The 15,367-nt window shown below is 40.1% G+C and overlaps 1 protein-coding gene across 2 annotated transcripts in view; it reads left to right on the forward strand.

Annotated features, from left to right (window-relative positions):
• Positions 1 to 15,105, forward strand: part of Gpr160 (G protein-coupled receptor 160) — a 36,833-nt gene extending 21,728 nt beyond the window's left edge. For both annotated transcript variants that reach the window (XM_051185874.1, XM_051185873.1), the window contains 2 exons: positions 8,127 to 8,205; positions 13,773 to 15,105. In XM_051185874.1, coding sequence (XP_051041831.1) covers positions 13,843 to 14,853 — 1,011 coding nt within the window. In that variant the 5' untranslated portion in view covers positions 8,127 to 8,205; positions 13,773 to 13,842 and the 3' untranslated portion in view covers positions 14,854 to 15,105. The remainder of the gene's footprint in view (positions 1 to 8,126; positions 8,206 to 13,772) is intronic.
• The last annotated feature ends 262 nt before the right edge of the window (positions 15,106 to 15,367 follow it).

Consider the following 15,367-nt stretch of genomic DNA (forward strand, 5'->3'; position numbering starts at 1 on the left):
TACACAGTGTGTGCTAGCAATTTTCACTCCTGGAAGTCTGCCTAACCTTCATGCTTGCAGCTCACTGATGTCAGGAACCTGGAATGTGCACATAGCATGTCCTTTGCAAAAGGAGCTCACATATTCCACTGACTGCTACCCATGCGAGGTTGCTGTTACTAAAGCCAGCTAGGGAAGGTGTCTGAACTTAAACTGGCATTGCAGTCAGACTCCTCATCTGTATATTGCCATCTTCGGGACTCCACAGACACTCACTGTAGAGGACAGGCATTGTAGAGGACAGGCATTGTAACAGAACAGTGTCACCCTCTAGAATCAGGAGATCAGGGTGCTTTCCCTTTGAGATGGACTGACTGTCAGGAGCATGACCAGCTATATGCATGAATTCCCACTGAAGGCCCATGAAGTTTCTGCCCCCTGTTCCCAGTGCACAACACTCAAATGCTTGTCAGCAGGAATAGGGCAATGTTCATGCTGCTCTGCCTATGTGGGTGCTGAAGGGGCCGTGAGCAATTCCATGGAGTCAAGCACTGGCCAGTCCCCAGATGGACATAGCCAAAGAGAACTTCTCCGCTCTGGCTGTCTAGTACACCATGGTGTACTATAGAAGAAGCACAAAGGAGAACCACCTAGCAAGTCCCTGCTGCCCTACCCTGTCTGACCATACACTGCTAACAAGACTGGGAACAAGCCCCTCCAAGTGAATGTTGAACTTTCCACCTTCCTGTGAATGTCTAGTCTGCACCACTGACTGATTATAGGGGCAAATCCTAACCCTTAACCGCTGCTGGAGCCACCCATGCTGAAGCCTTTGCTATTAGCAAAGCTAGCATTGACGGATCCTGAGGACTTTTAATTGTCTCAGGGCACTGTAAATTGTCTCAGCCACTGTTGCAGTACCACCCCCATCACTGTCTGTGCTATACCTGCTATGCTCTGGCGGGTTCCACAGAGGAGTCAGTGGGTTTCAACTCAGTGTGGTTCATGATTATATTTTAAAAAGTGAGATCCAAGAGAATACAGATAGTGAGAAGAAATTAAAGAGATAATCACATATTATGAATGCAAAATTCCATAGATTGATAAAGAACCAAATAGTAATGTTGGGATGAAAAGTTGAGTAACTTAAATAAGAAATACAGTTGATACCCTCCACAGACAATCTAGATTAAGCAGAAGAGAGAATGTCTGAACTTGTGACTTTATGCCATCTCACCACTTTCTGTATTTATCCTCCAAGTCCAGCCAGGCTAGTACACATTATGCTCCAATCCAGCCTGGTAAGTGTAGCTCTCACCCCTTGGCTTTGTCAGGGTTCTGTTGCTGTGAAGAGACACCATGAACACGACAACTCTTACGAAAGAAAGCATTTAATTGGGGGGGGGTTACTTAAGTTTTAGAGGCTGCTTCATGACCATCATGTCAGGTAGCAGGCAGGCTTGGTGCATTCTGATCCACAGGATGGAGGAACAGAGAGTGACTGACTGGACCTGGCTTGGGCTTTTGAAATCTTAAAGCCCACCCCCAGTGATACACTTCCTCCAACAAGGAAGGCCTAATCTTTTCAAATAGTGCCACTCCCGGTGATCCAGCATTCAAATCTGTGAGCTTATAGAGGCCACTCTCATTCAAACCAATACACACCTTTTCAAAAAAACTCCTCTTTGCAGGGGACACAGACCATCACTGAAAACTACAATTGGTCAAAATGAAGAGAATAACTGATACGTCTATAATACAATACAATTCCTGCACCTAAGACTCAGCAGCATAATGAAAGAGGGTAGAAAGATTGTAAAAGGCTGAGGATCAGCTGTAGATTGTGTCTCTTAGAAGTGACAAGGAAGTTATACCCAAGATACCTCGACAGGATGCAAGACATACACAATGACAACACTAATAGACACTCTATTGAAAAATCTCATGGCACCTTACCCCTAGACAAAGAACCCAAGAATGAACACCCTAACTGATTATCTAATACCAAGTGCTGAGCCATGAAATAATACATAGAGCTAATACTAAATGGACTCAGAAGGTTGTATTTGTATATTTATGCAGATGTGTAACAATAATAAATAATAAAAAGAGACTGAATTTGGGAAGGAGTAAAAGGATATGGGAGGAGTTAAAGGGAGGAAAGGAATAAATGATGAAATTATATTTTAATTCAATTTATTTTAATTTTTAAAAGAATATATGAACTTAAAGATGGGCCTTTTGAAAGTTTAGTCAGGTTTTTAGGACTTCTAGGACACCATTAAATGAACAAAGAGTCCTTTTTTTTTTTTTTTTTTTTTTTTTGAATACCCAAAGTTGAAGGGAAAAGTTAAGGAAACAAATGATTTCAATGAAATAGTGTGACAATTCAAATCATGGGTAAAATGCAGATATATATGTAGATGAAGTATTGTAGAACCCAAATTTGTCCAGAAAAGACCTCTAATACAGCTTAAGCGCTGAAGTACAAGACAAAGAAAAGATTTTCAAATCTATTTTAAAGTAAGAAAGCCCTAGTTGCAATCTAGCAGGTTCCTCAGCAGAAACTGCAGGCTAAGAAGAGATGAAGTGAGCCACTGCAGGCCCTGAGAGAAAGTCACTTCCAACTAAAGCTGCTGCACCCAGCAAAGCTGGCCCGTGGGGATAAAGAATAAGGCCTTCTGTGGTTTGAAAGGAAATGGCTTCCAAAGGGAGTGACACTACATGGAGATGATGTAGCATTGCTGGAGTAGATGTGGTGTTGTTGGAGGACGTGTGTTCCTGGGGGTGGTCATTGCTCAAGATACTATCTAGTGTGACACACAGACCACTTCCTCTTGCCTGCAACTCTCAGCTACTTCTCCAGTACTATGCCTGCATGCTGCCATGCTGCCTGTAATGATGATAATGGAGCAAACCTCTGAAACTATAAGTGAGCCACCCCAATTAAATGTTTTCCTTTTAAGAGTTGATGTGGGCATGGTGTCTCTTCACAGCCATAGAAACCCCAACTAAGACATCTTCCCAGATGCAAAACAACACAAGAGGACATTCATGGCCAGAAAACAGTCTTTTTGACCCCTTGCTTCCAAAGACCACTGCCATCCCATAATACACAATACATTTAGTCTAGCTTGCACCTCCATAGTCTTCACACTTCCAACACTATTCAAAACTCCATGACCAAACTCTCTTCTGAGACTCAAGTCTAAGTCTTCTTAACTTTGAGGCCCTATAAAAATCAAAACAGCAAGTCTCATGCTCCCATTAAATAGTGGTACAGATTGAACAACCCCATTCCAAGCCAGGGTTTTGCAAGGTTTCCCAAAGCCAACAGCCAGCAGGGAGAACAGCAAATCCTATAGGTCCATTGCTAGTGTTTGAGACACATGGTGGTGTGATGTGATTTCCTATGGGCCTGGCCTGGCCTGTTCTTACAGACCTGTTGTTGCCTGTAGCTTTCCTTGGCAGACACGATACATTCCTGCTATTTCTAAGATCTGGGGTCTTCTCTGTTTCATCTTCACAATTTCACACATTGTCTAATTACAAAGATTTTCTCTGGAACCTTGCTGCAAGCCTTTCTAGCCAGCAATGTAGCACAAATAGCAAATTCTATTCAGTGGGACATCTTCTCTTAAGCATGGTAGAAGGTGCACAAGATGGCTCAGTGGGGAATGGTGCTTGACAGCCCCAGGGTCTCCAGGGTAAAGGAGAAAACCAAACACTTTGTCTTCTGACCACCACATATCTTGTGGCATACATACATCTGCTCATGTACACACAATAACTAAATTCAATTTTTAAAAAGGTATACATATGCCATCCACAAAATTTTTTTACATCAATAAATTCAAGAGTACCATATATACTTAGGTAGAATTGTTTGGCTCAAGGGTTCTGCTTAACCCCCAACATTCTGTTAACCTACCAGAGTCAGATATATATAGATAGGTAGGTAGATAGGTAGGTAGGTAGGTGGATGGATGGATGGATGGTTGGATGGATGGATAGATAGATATAGCATGGAAAATAAAATTCAGTGGACTCAATATAGGTTAAGTGGGGTTTATTTGGGGAGAATTCACTTACACAAGAAGCAGATGACTGCCGCGGGTTCCCGCTTCACAGATGCTACCCAGATGCTCTATGCAACCTGACCAGGAAGTAAGAGAGCAAGCTGGGGTCCCCTAGCACATCCAAACCCGTGACCATGCCCAAATGGGCGTGGTTGGTGCAACAGGTGTGGGCCGGGTGGATATCTCACTACAATTCCCCTTTTAGTCTAAAGAAAATATTTAGGCTTGATACAAGACTATATATATAAAGATAGCATATATCAATTATGCTCTAGGAGAAAGAAAAGTAAGAACATACCCACTTAAGATCTATTGCTATGGAGGCAACAAGAGCAAATGGCAAGAACTACATATCCAGTCCTAAGGTAATAGTATAACAGGTTACTACAGAGTTGTCCTAAGCTGGAAAGTTTAAGTCTTGTATCTAATATTTCTATTTAGGAAGAGAGAGCAACAATAGTGACAGTCTAATCTTCAACCTCATCAAAACCCTGAGGAGGAGGAGGATAACAATACTAGGAAATGCAGTCAAGCAACTTCCAAAAGGTGCAGAGAAGACAGAAACAGCAAGCTACCTGGACAGTCACCTAAAATCTTAAGTGCATAGAGGCATATACAACATACACATACATGCAGAAGGTGTTGAAAAACCTGTGTGAAAGCTGCAGGACAGAGAGAACAAGACAAAATTTAAATTTAGCTATTTTGTCAAAACAGGAGCTCAAGCTTGAAAGACTGGGTGAAGGTAGTTATCAATTAGTAGAGGAGCCCTCTCTGGTGGGAACGGTACAAGGTCTAGCCTAAGGTGCTGAATGGGGGAAGCTTATAAGATGGGATTTCAAAGCCAGAAACTTAACAGCACTTAGAATTGCTCCTGGAGTCAGACACCAGGGACTTGTCTTTAAACTCTCAAACCAGAGGCGTACTGTTCTGATTGCTGAGTGCTAGTGGCTTGTAGGCTGAGCTGTCAGGGTCAGAGGCTTGGGTCTATCTATAAGCCCTGTAAGCCAAACACAGGTTCTCAAGGTATGAGCCAGTACTTCACAATGAGCCATTTAAGGTTAAGACATTCAGACAGCACTAAGAATGACAAGCTGGTGGCAGACAGTGCTGTCATGCACATCAGGCTGCTTCTGCAGGCATGCAAGGTGCCACGGTGACAGGCTCCACCAGATCACAAAGGAAATCCCAGGAGGCCAGGCAGTGTGTAGCAAGATCCAATTCCCTCTTGGAAGAAGCCCAGAGGCAGTGTACAGAAGCATGAGAAAGTCACATGGCAGGAATGAGGGACATCAAGGGAAGCTGCATGCAGCAGCAGAACTCAGCTATAACTGGCAAGGCCCAGGGGCCTTTGGGCTCCAAGGATCTGTTCGTAACAGTCTCCTTAGACAGGCCTCTGCTCACACATCTCTGTACCATACTTTCTGCCCCAGGGTCCTACTGAGGACTGCATTTACTCATCATTCACTTGTTTTCCAGCCTCTAGATGGTCATCTAGAAGATTTACAAGTTAGTTACTAGATTTTCTTTTTCTTTTGTAAAGATGTATTTATGTATTATGTATACAATGTGCTGCCTGCATGTATCCCTGCATGCCAGAAGAGGGCATCAGATCTCATTACAGATGGTTGTGAGGCACCATGTGGTTGCTGGGAATTGGATGGCTCTTAACCTCTGAGCCATCTCTCCAGCCTGTTACTAGATTTTCTAAACTAGTTGGCACTGGTTGTGTAGGACTTTGTAGTGTTTTGTTAAAGAATTTTGCTCCTATGTTCATAAAGCATATTGATTTATGATATACTTTTCTTGAACTACCTTTGGTTTTGATGTTAGTATAATTCTGGTCTTGTGACACGAGTTAAGCTCTATACTAAGTTTAGTACTTTATTCTTAAATACTTGGTCAATGAAAATAACTGTTGAAACTTTGTGGGGGAAGGTCTAAAATAGTTTCTTTTAAGATTAAAATATTTTTATATGTATTTGTGTTTATGCCTACATTGTGTATATTTTTATTTTTATTTGTGTACATGTCTGTGTTGTGTATATTTTTATATATATTGGTGTTTATATCTGTGTTGTGTATATTTTTATATGTATTGGTATTTATGTGTGTATTGTGTGTGTGCAGCACAGATGTGCCTGCTCCTGTTGAGGCTGGAGGAGGGTACTGGATCCTCTGGAACTAGAGTTACAGATGGCTCTGAGCCACTATGCAGGTGCAAGGAGCCAAATCCAGGTCCTCTGCAAAAGCAGAAGTACCAAGCCATGTCTCCAGCCAGAGGTTGGTTTCTGTAATAGATACTTAGCACTCTTTTGTGAATGAATTTTGGTAGTATGTATAAACTATTTTGTCAGAAAATTTTTAATTATTAAGAAAAGTGGTTCAAAATAGTCAGGCAATGTAGTCCTCCTGGTCCCACCTTCCGAGTGCTGAGATTAATAGGCATGAGCCATGATGCTCATCCTGTTGCTGTTTTTACCTTTCATTGATTCCTGCTCTGTCTGATGTCCTTCCTTCAACACTCTCATTTCTTGGAGTTTAAATTCAGATCACTGAATTGAGATATTAGTTTCCTATGTGAGCACATCAGAAGAAAACCTAAAAGCTACTAGAACACATAAATTAAAATTAAATAGTAATTGTAGCCAATTTTCTTATATTCGTATCGTTACTTTTCAAAGTTACAGTTTCCTTTATAGCTTTTCTGTTGTGAAATAAGTCATGTGAGGTTAAAAACACTTCCAGAGGACACAGAACACTGAGGAATTACTCTAGTCAGAATTGGCTTAACAGGTCATCTAAAAAATCTCAGTGGCTTAATGCAGCAAAGATTTGCTTACCAGGCATCAACTGTGAATCCTCAGTGGCTCTGCCCCACAGTCACACAGGGACCCACATTGACAGAGCCTCCATCATCTTCAACTGTGTCATCCAGTATACGGCAGGGACAAGAACACAGAAGGATGTCTCCACATGGGCCAATCTAACAGGAAGAATCTAGGAATGGGGTGTGTGTGTGTGTGTGTGTGTGTGTGTGTGTGTGTGTGTGTGTATGGGGGGATATGTATATGGAATGTATACATGCATAAATGGGGTTATGTATTATATGTGTGTGTAGGGTATCTGAGGAAATGATCTGAGATGGGTATCAATGGGAAATATGGGCTATTAAAGGACTGAATAAAATGTGTATGTTTTAGGAACCTCAGTTTTGTACCACTATCAAGCTATCAAAACCACTATCAAGCAAGAATTACATCTTAAAAGTTTGTGTTTATGTTTTGGAGGAACAGTTTTTTTTAACCAACAGTTAATTGCAGTCTCCTATGGGTAACAGCAGTGACAGAATCCCTTGCATTTGGATGGTGCCTATTTTTAGAAGGTTATTTCATGTGTAGATTGGGCCACATTTCCACATGTGATCTGGGCCATAATTATACACCCTAGTTTTAGAATTAATCTTAGGACACAGGTATGGGAAACCCCTGATGAGACTCAGACTAGCGTTCTTCGCACCTCACACAACATCTGTAGCACTGATTCATTTCCTGCATCCCAGACCCAGAGTGGACACCACTGCACCTGTCTTCTGATGCTGTAGTCAGTGCTTTAAAATTGAGATCAGAAGTGAGATTCTGCAATACAATTGTATTACAATAATACTTGAAGTTACTAGCCTTTTTTATTCTCCAACTCTTCTAAATATACAAAGAATTTTCCAGAAGTGATATGGTATGTGTGATATCTACACATATTAAATGCAGATGAGAATTTAGCTGATATTAAGCTAGACACTAAACCAAATAGTAAGAACTGCTGGTGTGGACCTTGGGAAAACTGCACTGTACTACAAGATTTCTTTAAACACATGCTGTGTTAGGTGTGCCCAACTCAGCGTCTCGAGTGGACTGTCAAACTAAGTACAGTCCTCCCTGCTGCTCAAAGAAATGAAGATGGGACACACTTGGCTGCCTCTAGCCTCAAAATGATTTTATTCTCTACAGGGACATATAGACTGTTTATTAAAATGGCTGATAATGATGGTCACTTTGTTTCCTTTCACAGAGATTTCTCATAACACACAAGGAGCCAATAGTAATGCAGTTGAAGGATGTAAAATGAAAACAATAACCTCAAGTCAAAAGTAAGTATAGCATATTAGTACAGTATAGTAAGTATAGCAAGTATGGCATATCAGTATAGTATAGTATAGTATAGTATAGTATAGTATAGTATAGTATAGCAAGTATGCTGTGTTAATGTAGTATAGTCAGTATGGCATGTTAGTATAGCATAGTAAGTATAGAGTAAGTATAGCATGTTAGTATAGTATAGCAACTGTGGTATGTTAGTGTACTATAGCAGGTATGACCTGTTAGTATAGTATAGCAAGTATGGCGTGTTACTGTAGTATGGTAAGTATAGCATGTTAGTATAATATAGCAAGTATGGCATGTTAGTATAGTATAGCAAATATGGTGTGTTAGTAAAGTATAGCAAGTATGGTGTGTTAGTAAAGTATACTAAGTATAGCATAATCTAAAAATAGGCACCGGGCATGGCAATGCATGGATTTAGTCCCAGCTCTTGGTAGGCAGAGGCAGGCAAAGTATGATAAGATGATTTCACTTCATCCTGGGAGCCTGCGGAAAAGAGAAAAATATTGGAATTGTGAACATTTGTAGTGGATTATGGGAGAAGTGGGTACATATATAAAATTCTCTAAGAAATGTCTCCTCTGAGAAAGTTTTGATTTCAAGGGCCATATTCAGGAATCACTTGCATGCTCCCTTTTAATTGCTTTTGGTGCCTGCAGATGTGTACCTTCCCTGAACTTCTCCCCGTTGTGAGATTCTCCCACATACTCTGCTTCAGACTCTCTCTGTCAAATCCTTCCAGTAAGTTTTCTATTAGAGCCAATCCTTTTTTTTGTTTTTCTGAGCCCCCAGGAAACAATGGATCCTCCAAACATTAGCCAGCACCAATTTCAGTCTGGATAGATGATGTCAGCAATAGAGTCACTGAGGATAGAACATTCTCTTGCTTCTCTTACTCCAAAAATAGACTGTTAAAGCTGGATTTTAAAGAAATTGTTAATCTTCATTTATTTTGGGAGGAGCCACAGCCTATGTGTGGAGGTCAGAGGACAACCTGAAAGAGTCCATTTTCTTCTTCTATCACATGGGGTTGTGGGTTTGACTCAGGTCATCCAGCGTGGCCACAGACACCTTCATCTGCTGAACCATCTCTCTGGCCCTGGATTTTTATTTTTAATTGTGTATTTGTGTGCACATGAGTTCAGCTGCCATAGAATCCATAGGCATTGGTTCCCCCTGGAACTAGAATAAAAGGTGTGCCATCCAATATGTGTGCTGAGAACCAAGCCAGATCATCTACAGGAGTGTGTGCTCTTTTCCACTGAGCCAGTCCCTGAGGGGCCCCAGGATTTTTATACATGTGAACCCTCAGCCTTTTCCTCCTGCACCTCCATTTTAAACCAACATGGCATGTTTAAATTTAAGCCAAGTTGTCTCTTGGTCCAAGGAGGGCTTTGTGTGGTCTGCTCTTCCCTCTAGGCTTCCTCATCCAGGCCACCACTCATTAAGCCTGCAGTGTCAGTCAGGTGGACAGCTACATTTCTTTGTCCTTGTTTGCTAGATCTGGAATGGAACTTTTTCAGAGAGGCCAAGTTAAACTGGAGTGAGCACAGGGAAAAAAACCTTGAGTGAAGAAAAGCACTTGCTTCTTTGCTCTCTTTTATACCTATATTTATAAAATAATATGTTTTTAACCACGATTCTTACATTTCATGTAAATAAACTGTATACTGTCATGAGTTGATGGCACAATAGGCTGATGGTCCTGGAGAGTAATGATCCACACTGTGAACAGACTGGTAGCCACCTCACACTGGCTTCTTTACCCTCAGTCTCTTCACTAATCCTGTGAAATAATTTGTTCACCAGGTAACTGAGGTCTGTCATCTTTCTTCACTCTGTAAAGTTTACCAAAGACAGAAACACCTATTAGTGTTAACTACCATACCATTTTTAATATTTTTTCTATAATTTTAGTACTTTATGATTACTTTTACATAAACTTGATATATTGCTGTTAATGTTTTAGATATTTTTTTTCCTTTCAGAATCTCATTCAATGCATCTTGATCATATTCATCTCTCTGTTTCATCTCCCTGTCCACCCAACTTTATATATTCTGACTTGTTCCCTCCCTCATCCTTCCTTTCTCTCAGAGGCCTCCCCACTCTTACTCAAAAACAAAACAAACAAACATCAAGCCAGTTTATGTTGGCCAACTAGTTCTGGGCATGGGTCTTGCTCAGGAGCCTGGTCAGTATATCAGGTGTCATTCCATTAAAGAAAATGGATTCTCCCTCTCCTGGCACCAATACAATGCCAATAGCTCCTTAGCTAGGGGTGAGACTTTGTGACACATTCCCTCCTCCATTCTGGGATTTAATGTGGATTGAGTTAGTTGAGTCTTGTGCATGTCATCACAACCTCTGAGTTAGTATGTACATCTGTCCTTTGTATCCTGAAAACAGTTTCCTTGAACTCATTCACTGCCTCAGGCTCTTCCTGTCTTTCTGCCCCATCTTCACATGGCTCTCTGAGCCTCGGAAGGAAGGATAAGATACAGATAGCCCATTTAGGCCTGGGACTTTCACAGTCCGTCCTTCTCTGCATGTTGACCTGTTGTGGATCTGTATGTTAATTGCCAGCTACTATAATATGCATTTTGACGAGAGCTGAGTAATGGCTGCTCTACAGGTATAGCAATAGGTCATTAGGAGTAGTTTTATTGCTATATCCATTTAGCAGAGTAGTAGGTTTCCTCCTAGGGCCCTTGACCATCTTGCCACAGGTTCTGGACCTCATTGATGATGTGAGGTATGGGTTCCATCCTGTGGATCAGGCCTTAAATCCAATCAAAAAGTGATTGGCTACTTCTATAATATTTGTGCCACTTCTATAATATTTGTGCTACTTCTATAATATTTGTTACCAGGCAGGTTGTTATTGTAGCTCACAGAGTTCATAGCTGGATGAGACAATTACTTTTCTGATAGCATGCATAGTGCCTCCCAACAATATGAAAGCTAGCTTCCAGTACCAGCTAGATATCTCCATGTTCTATGTAACTCAAGCATGTGGTATCTTCAGCAATAGGGTTCTTATCATCAATTTCTAGAGGGCAACCAATACTTCGGCAGTAGGCTGTAATGTTTCAGTGCAGCTCTATGGATACCATTGACCAACAACTCAAAAAGTAGATGACTCAATCTTGGTATTAATGGTTTTATTTGGAAGTATATGGTGTCTAGTTGGGGTATTGCCTACCACCCCCCCCCCAGAATAACTCTGTTTAAACTTGTGCTTTCAAAGGGGCTTTTGTTTTTCAAGACAGTTTTTCTGTGTAACCCTTGGCTGTCCTGGAACTCACTCTGTAGACTAGGCTTGCCTCCTGAGTGCCACAATTAAAGGCCTATACCACCACCGCCTAGCTCAAAAGACCTTTAGTATTGGCTGCCCCTCACCATATTCTATTCTCTATCACACCCTCCCAAGCCCTATCCCACTTATCATTCCTGTTCCATTTTTCCCTTCTCCAAAATGTTTTATGAAGGGATGTTGTTTTTTGTCACAGGCCTTTTCTACATCTGATGAGATGACCATGTGGTTTTTATCCTTTTACTTGTATGGTGGATTACATTTTTTGATTAACTTCTATTGAACCACCCTTATATCACTGGGAGGAAGCTAACTTTATTATAGTGAATGATATTTTTTAATGTGTTCTTGGATTGTTTGCATGTATTTTGTTGCAAATCTTTACATTTATGTTCCTAAGAAATAGTGGTCTTTAATTTTCTTTAGTTTGTCTTTGTCTGGTTTGGGTACAAATACCGGCTTCATAAAAAGAGCTCAGAGATATCCATTCAGCTTCTGTTTTATGGAATAACCTGAGGAATATTGGTGTTTTCTTTGAGAGTTTGGTAAAATTCCATAACTAACTCTATCTGGCCCGGGCTTTTTTAGTTGGTTTTTAAATTACTGCTTCTCTCTCTTTAGATGTTATGGGTCTATTTCAATTTTTAACTCTGATAGGTTGTACACATACAGAAATTCATCCATTTTTGTTTTCAACTTGGTAGAAATAGACTTTGAAAGCATGTCCTTATGATTCTGTGAATTTCCTGAGTGTCTGCTGTAATGTCATTCTCATCTATAATATTAATTTGGATCCTTCTCTTTTGGTTAATTTAGCTAAAGGTTTGGTTAATTTGGTTAACTTGATTGTTTGAAAGAACTAACTCATCTTTTCATCGATCCTTTGTATTTTTGTTGTCTCTATTTCATTAATTTCACCTCTGAGTTTAATTCTTCCTGTCTACCCTTTTTGGGTGTTTGTTCTTATTTTTCTAAAGCTTTCAAGTGTATCATTGCTATTAATGTAAAATATCAGTACCCCTAGCTGGTCTGGATCTTCTATGTAGATCCACTTGCCTCCCGGGAGCTGAGACTCAACACACTATGCCTAAATATTGCATAATATTATAACTTGAATTTCACTTAAAATATTGTAGAACTTTATCATTGCTTTAATTACATGTGAAAAATTTCAACAAGTATAGAAAAAGTACTTTTTTACACTAGAAAACGAAATCTTCCTAGCTGAATACGCTTTTCAGCATTGCTGGGATCAAGCCTAGGACTGTGAACACACAATGCAGATGTACTACCTTTGTGCTACATCCCACCCTTCTTGCTATTTTTTAATGGCTGCGTACAGCACATTTTAACGATACACCTACCATGTGTTAGTTTAACCCATCTAATTGTTGACATTCTTCAGATTTGTTATTGTTAGCATTTTATTGTTCTTGTTGCTGTGTGTGTATTTGGTATGTATGTTGTTGTTCAGGGTTTTCTTTTTGCAGGGGATGGAGTGCCAGGGATCAAACCCTGGAGGGATTTTGTATATTCTAAGCAATGAACTTTATTCCCCAATGTGTTTTTCTTGAAAGGCTGTTTCTGGAATCATCCTTTCTCAGCTTCTTTCTCTCTGATGTCTTTCCCACTTGCCCATGCATTTGACACTCAAGCTTCAGCTCTTGCCCTTTGTTCTTGGATTTATGTTCTCAGGTGCCCATGCACAATCCTGTTCTTTCCTGTGTTCTCTCCCCAGTTGCCAGATTTAAACAAGTATGTCCTGAAGAGAAAGCCTGTTCTTTCATAGGTTCCTGTTATTCTCAACCCAACTTCAGAGAAAGCTAGATAGAAAAATGTGAAAATGTGTATTCAAAATGACCCCTAAACAACCTCTAAATTTCACTATCAAAAGCACAGAAAGGGAGGTTGTCTGGAGTAATTGGTAATTCCCTGAATCTGTGTTTCTTTTAATGTTTTGGCTGAGGTAAATCTCTCTTTTACAAGTCAATAAAAACCACACTTAATAGAGAAGTCACACTTCATGTAAATTTAAAGACAGCTCAAAAACTGACCAAATGTTTGATCCTGGTCACTATTCATAGTGTTAGGTCATTGTCTGTGCATCCATTTGTCAACTAGTAATGCTGCTTCACTCCACTCACAAGTCATGAATTTGTGCAAATGGAGAAGCATGTAAATAAAGTCTTACAGTAGAGAGAGTGCCATGATAACATCAAGGCTTTTCTTCTTTTTCAGGGAAAGAAGATAAAGTGGAGCTGTTTCTTGTCCTATGTATTCATGAGGTCATCTTGAAATCTAACTAAAAATGACAGCTCTTTCTTCAGTGAACTGCTCATTTCAGCACCTGTTACACCAGTCAAAGCAGCCCCTAGATGTTAACTGTCTGTTGTTCTTGATCATACTTGGGAAAATATTATTAAATAGCCTCATCTTAGGAATGAAAAGGAAAGACACCTATTGGAATTTTATGGAGTATTTCTGCTTTTCACTAGCATTTGTTGATCTTCTGCTGTTGATAAACATTTCCATTCTGTCCTACTTTAGGGACTTTGTAGTTCTAGGTATTAGGTTTACAAAATACCATATCTGTCTGCTCACACAAATCATTTCCTTCACTTATGGCTTTTTGCATTATCCAGTTTGCTTACTAGCTTGTATAGATCACTGTTTCAATCTGTCTCGAGCCACCAAGCATTCATCTAAATGGCAAAAATTATTTTATTTCTTGACAGTCATTTTAATTTGGACTTCAGTCTTTGCTTATGTTTTGGGAGCGCCAGCCATCTCACAAAGCCTGAAGACACACAGGGCTTCTATGTACCAATGCCCTTCCTATGTCAGCACTCAGAGTTACTGGCTGTCATTGTCTATGCTAATGGTTTTATTTGTGGCTTTTCTGATTTCATGGCCAGAAGTTGTTGCCTTGGTACAAGCAATTAGGATAGCATCCTATATGAACAAGACTGTCCTCTACTTTCCTTTCCAATCCCACTCTGGTTACACTGTGAGGTCTAGAGAAGCACTCTTGCCCAGGCTCATCGTGTGCTTTCTTGGTACCTGGTTTCCCTTTGTAGTACTTCAGGTCCTCACCTTGTCACTTAGAGTTCAGATCCCAGCATATGTAGAAATGAATGTTCCCTGGCTGTACTTTGTCAACAGTTTTCTCATTGCTGCAGTTTATTGGTTTAACTCCCAGAAGCTTTATTTAAGAGATGGAATATTACCTGTGGATCCTTTTGTCAACTGGAAATGCTGTTTTGTTCCAGTCCATAGACTTAAGCAAGTGGAGAGGCCCGTATCCATAATCATCTGTTGATGTGCTGCCGTGTTGGGGGAACTCCCGTAGCACCAAGGATCAGTCTTACAAACAGGACAGGGGGGCTCAGGACACACACCTGAAACTCTTGGTCCCTAACTTTCCTCTTTTCAACACAGGATCTAAGGTGTGGTGGATATTAAATAGTAACACAACCAAGTTTTTATGCCTAGTCAGCAACATTGTGTATTTGGACATTGTGTAAGTATTTTGGTACTCATCCAAAAGTAAAATAAACACACTAACATGTGGGCCAGCTTGCTGTTTTACTCCAAAAAACTACTGGATTCAAAATGTTTAATAAATTTGAGGTTTCACTGCCAACTTTAAGATCTGAACTTAAATATTTCATCAACTTGAAAGCAAAAAAAAAAAAAAAAAAAAAAAAGACTTAAAATGATTTGGTATAAATAAACTTTAGGAGGGAAAGTAGCTCATTTTAAATCTAGCTAAAATATTTTATTACAAATATCCCTGGAAAGTTTCAGCTGTTCAGCTTATGTAGCTGGGAACC

This window comes from Phodopus roborovskii, unplaced genomic scaffold (genome assembly GCF_943737965.1).
Source record: "Phodopus roborovskii unplaced genomic scaffold, PHOROB, whole genome shotgun sequence".
Classification (NCBI taxonomy): domain Eukaryota; kingdom Metazoa; phylum Chordata; class Mammalia; order Rodentia; family Cricetidae; genus Phodopus; species Phodopus roborovskii.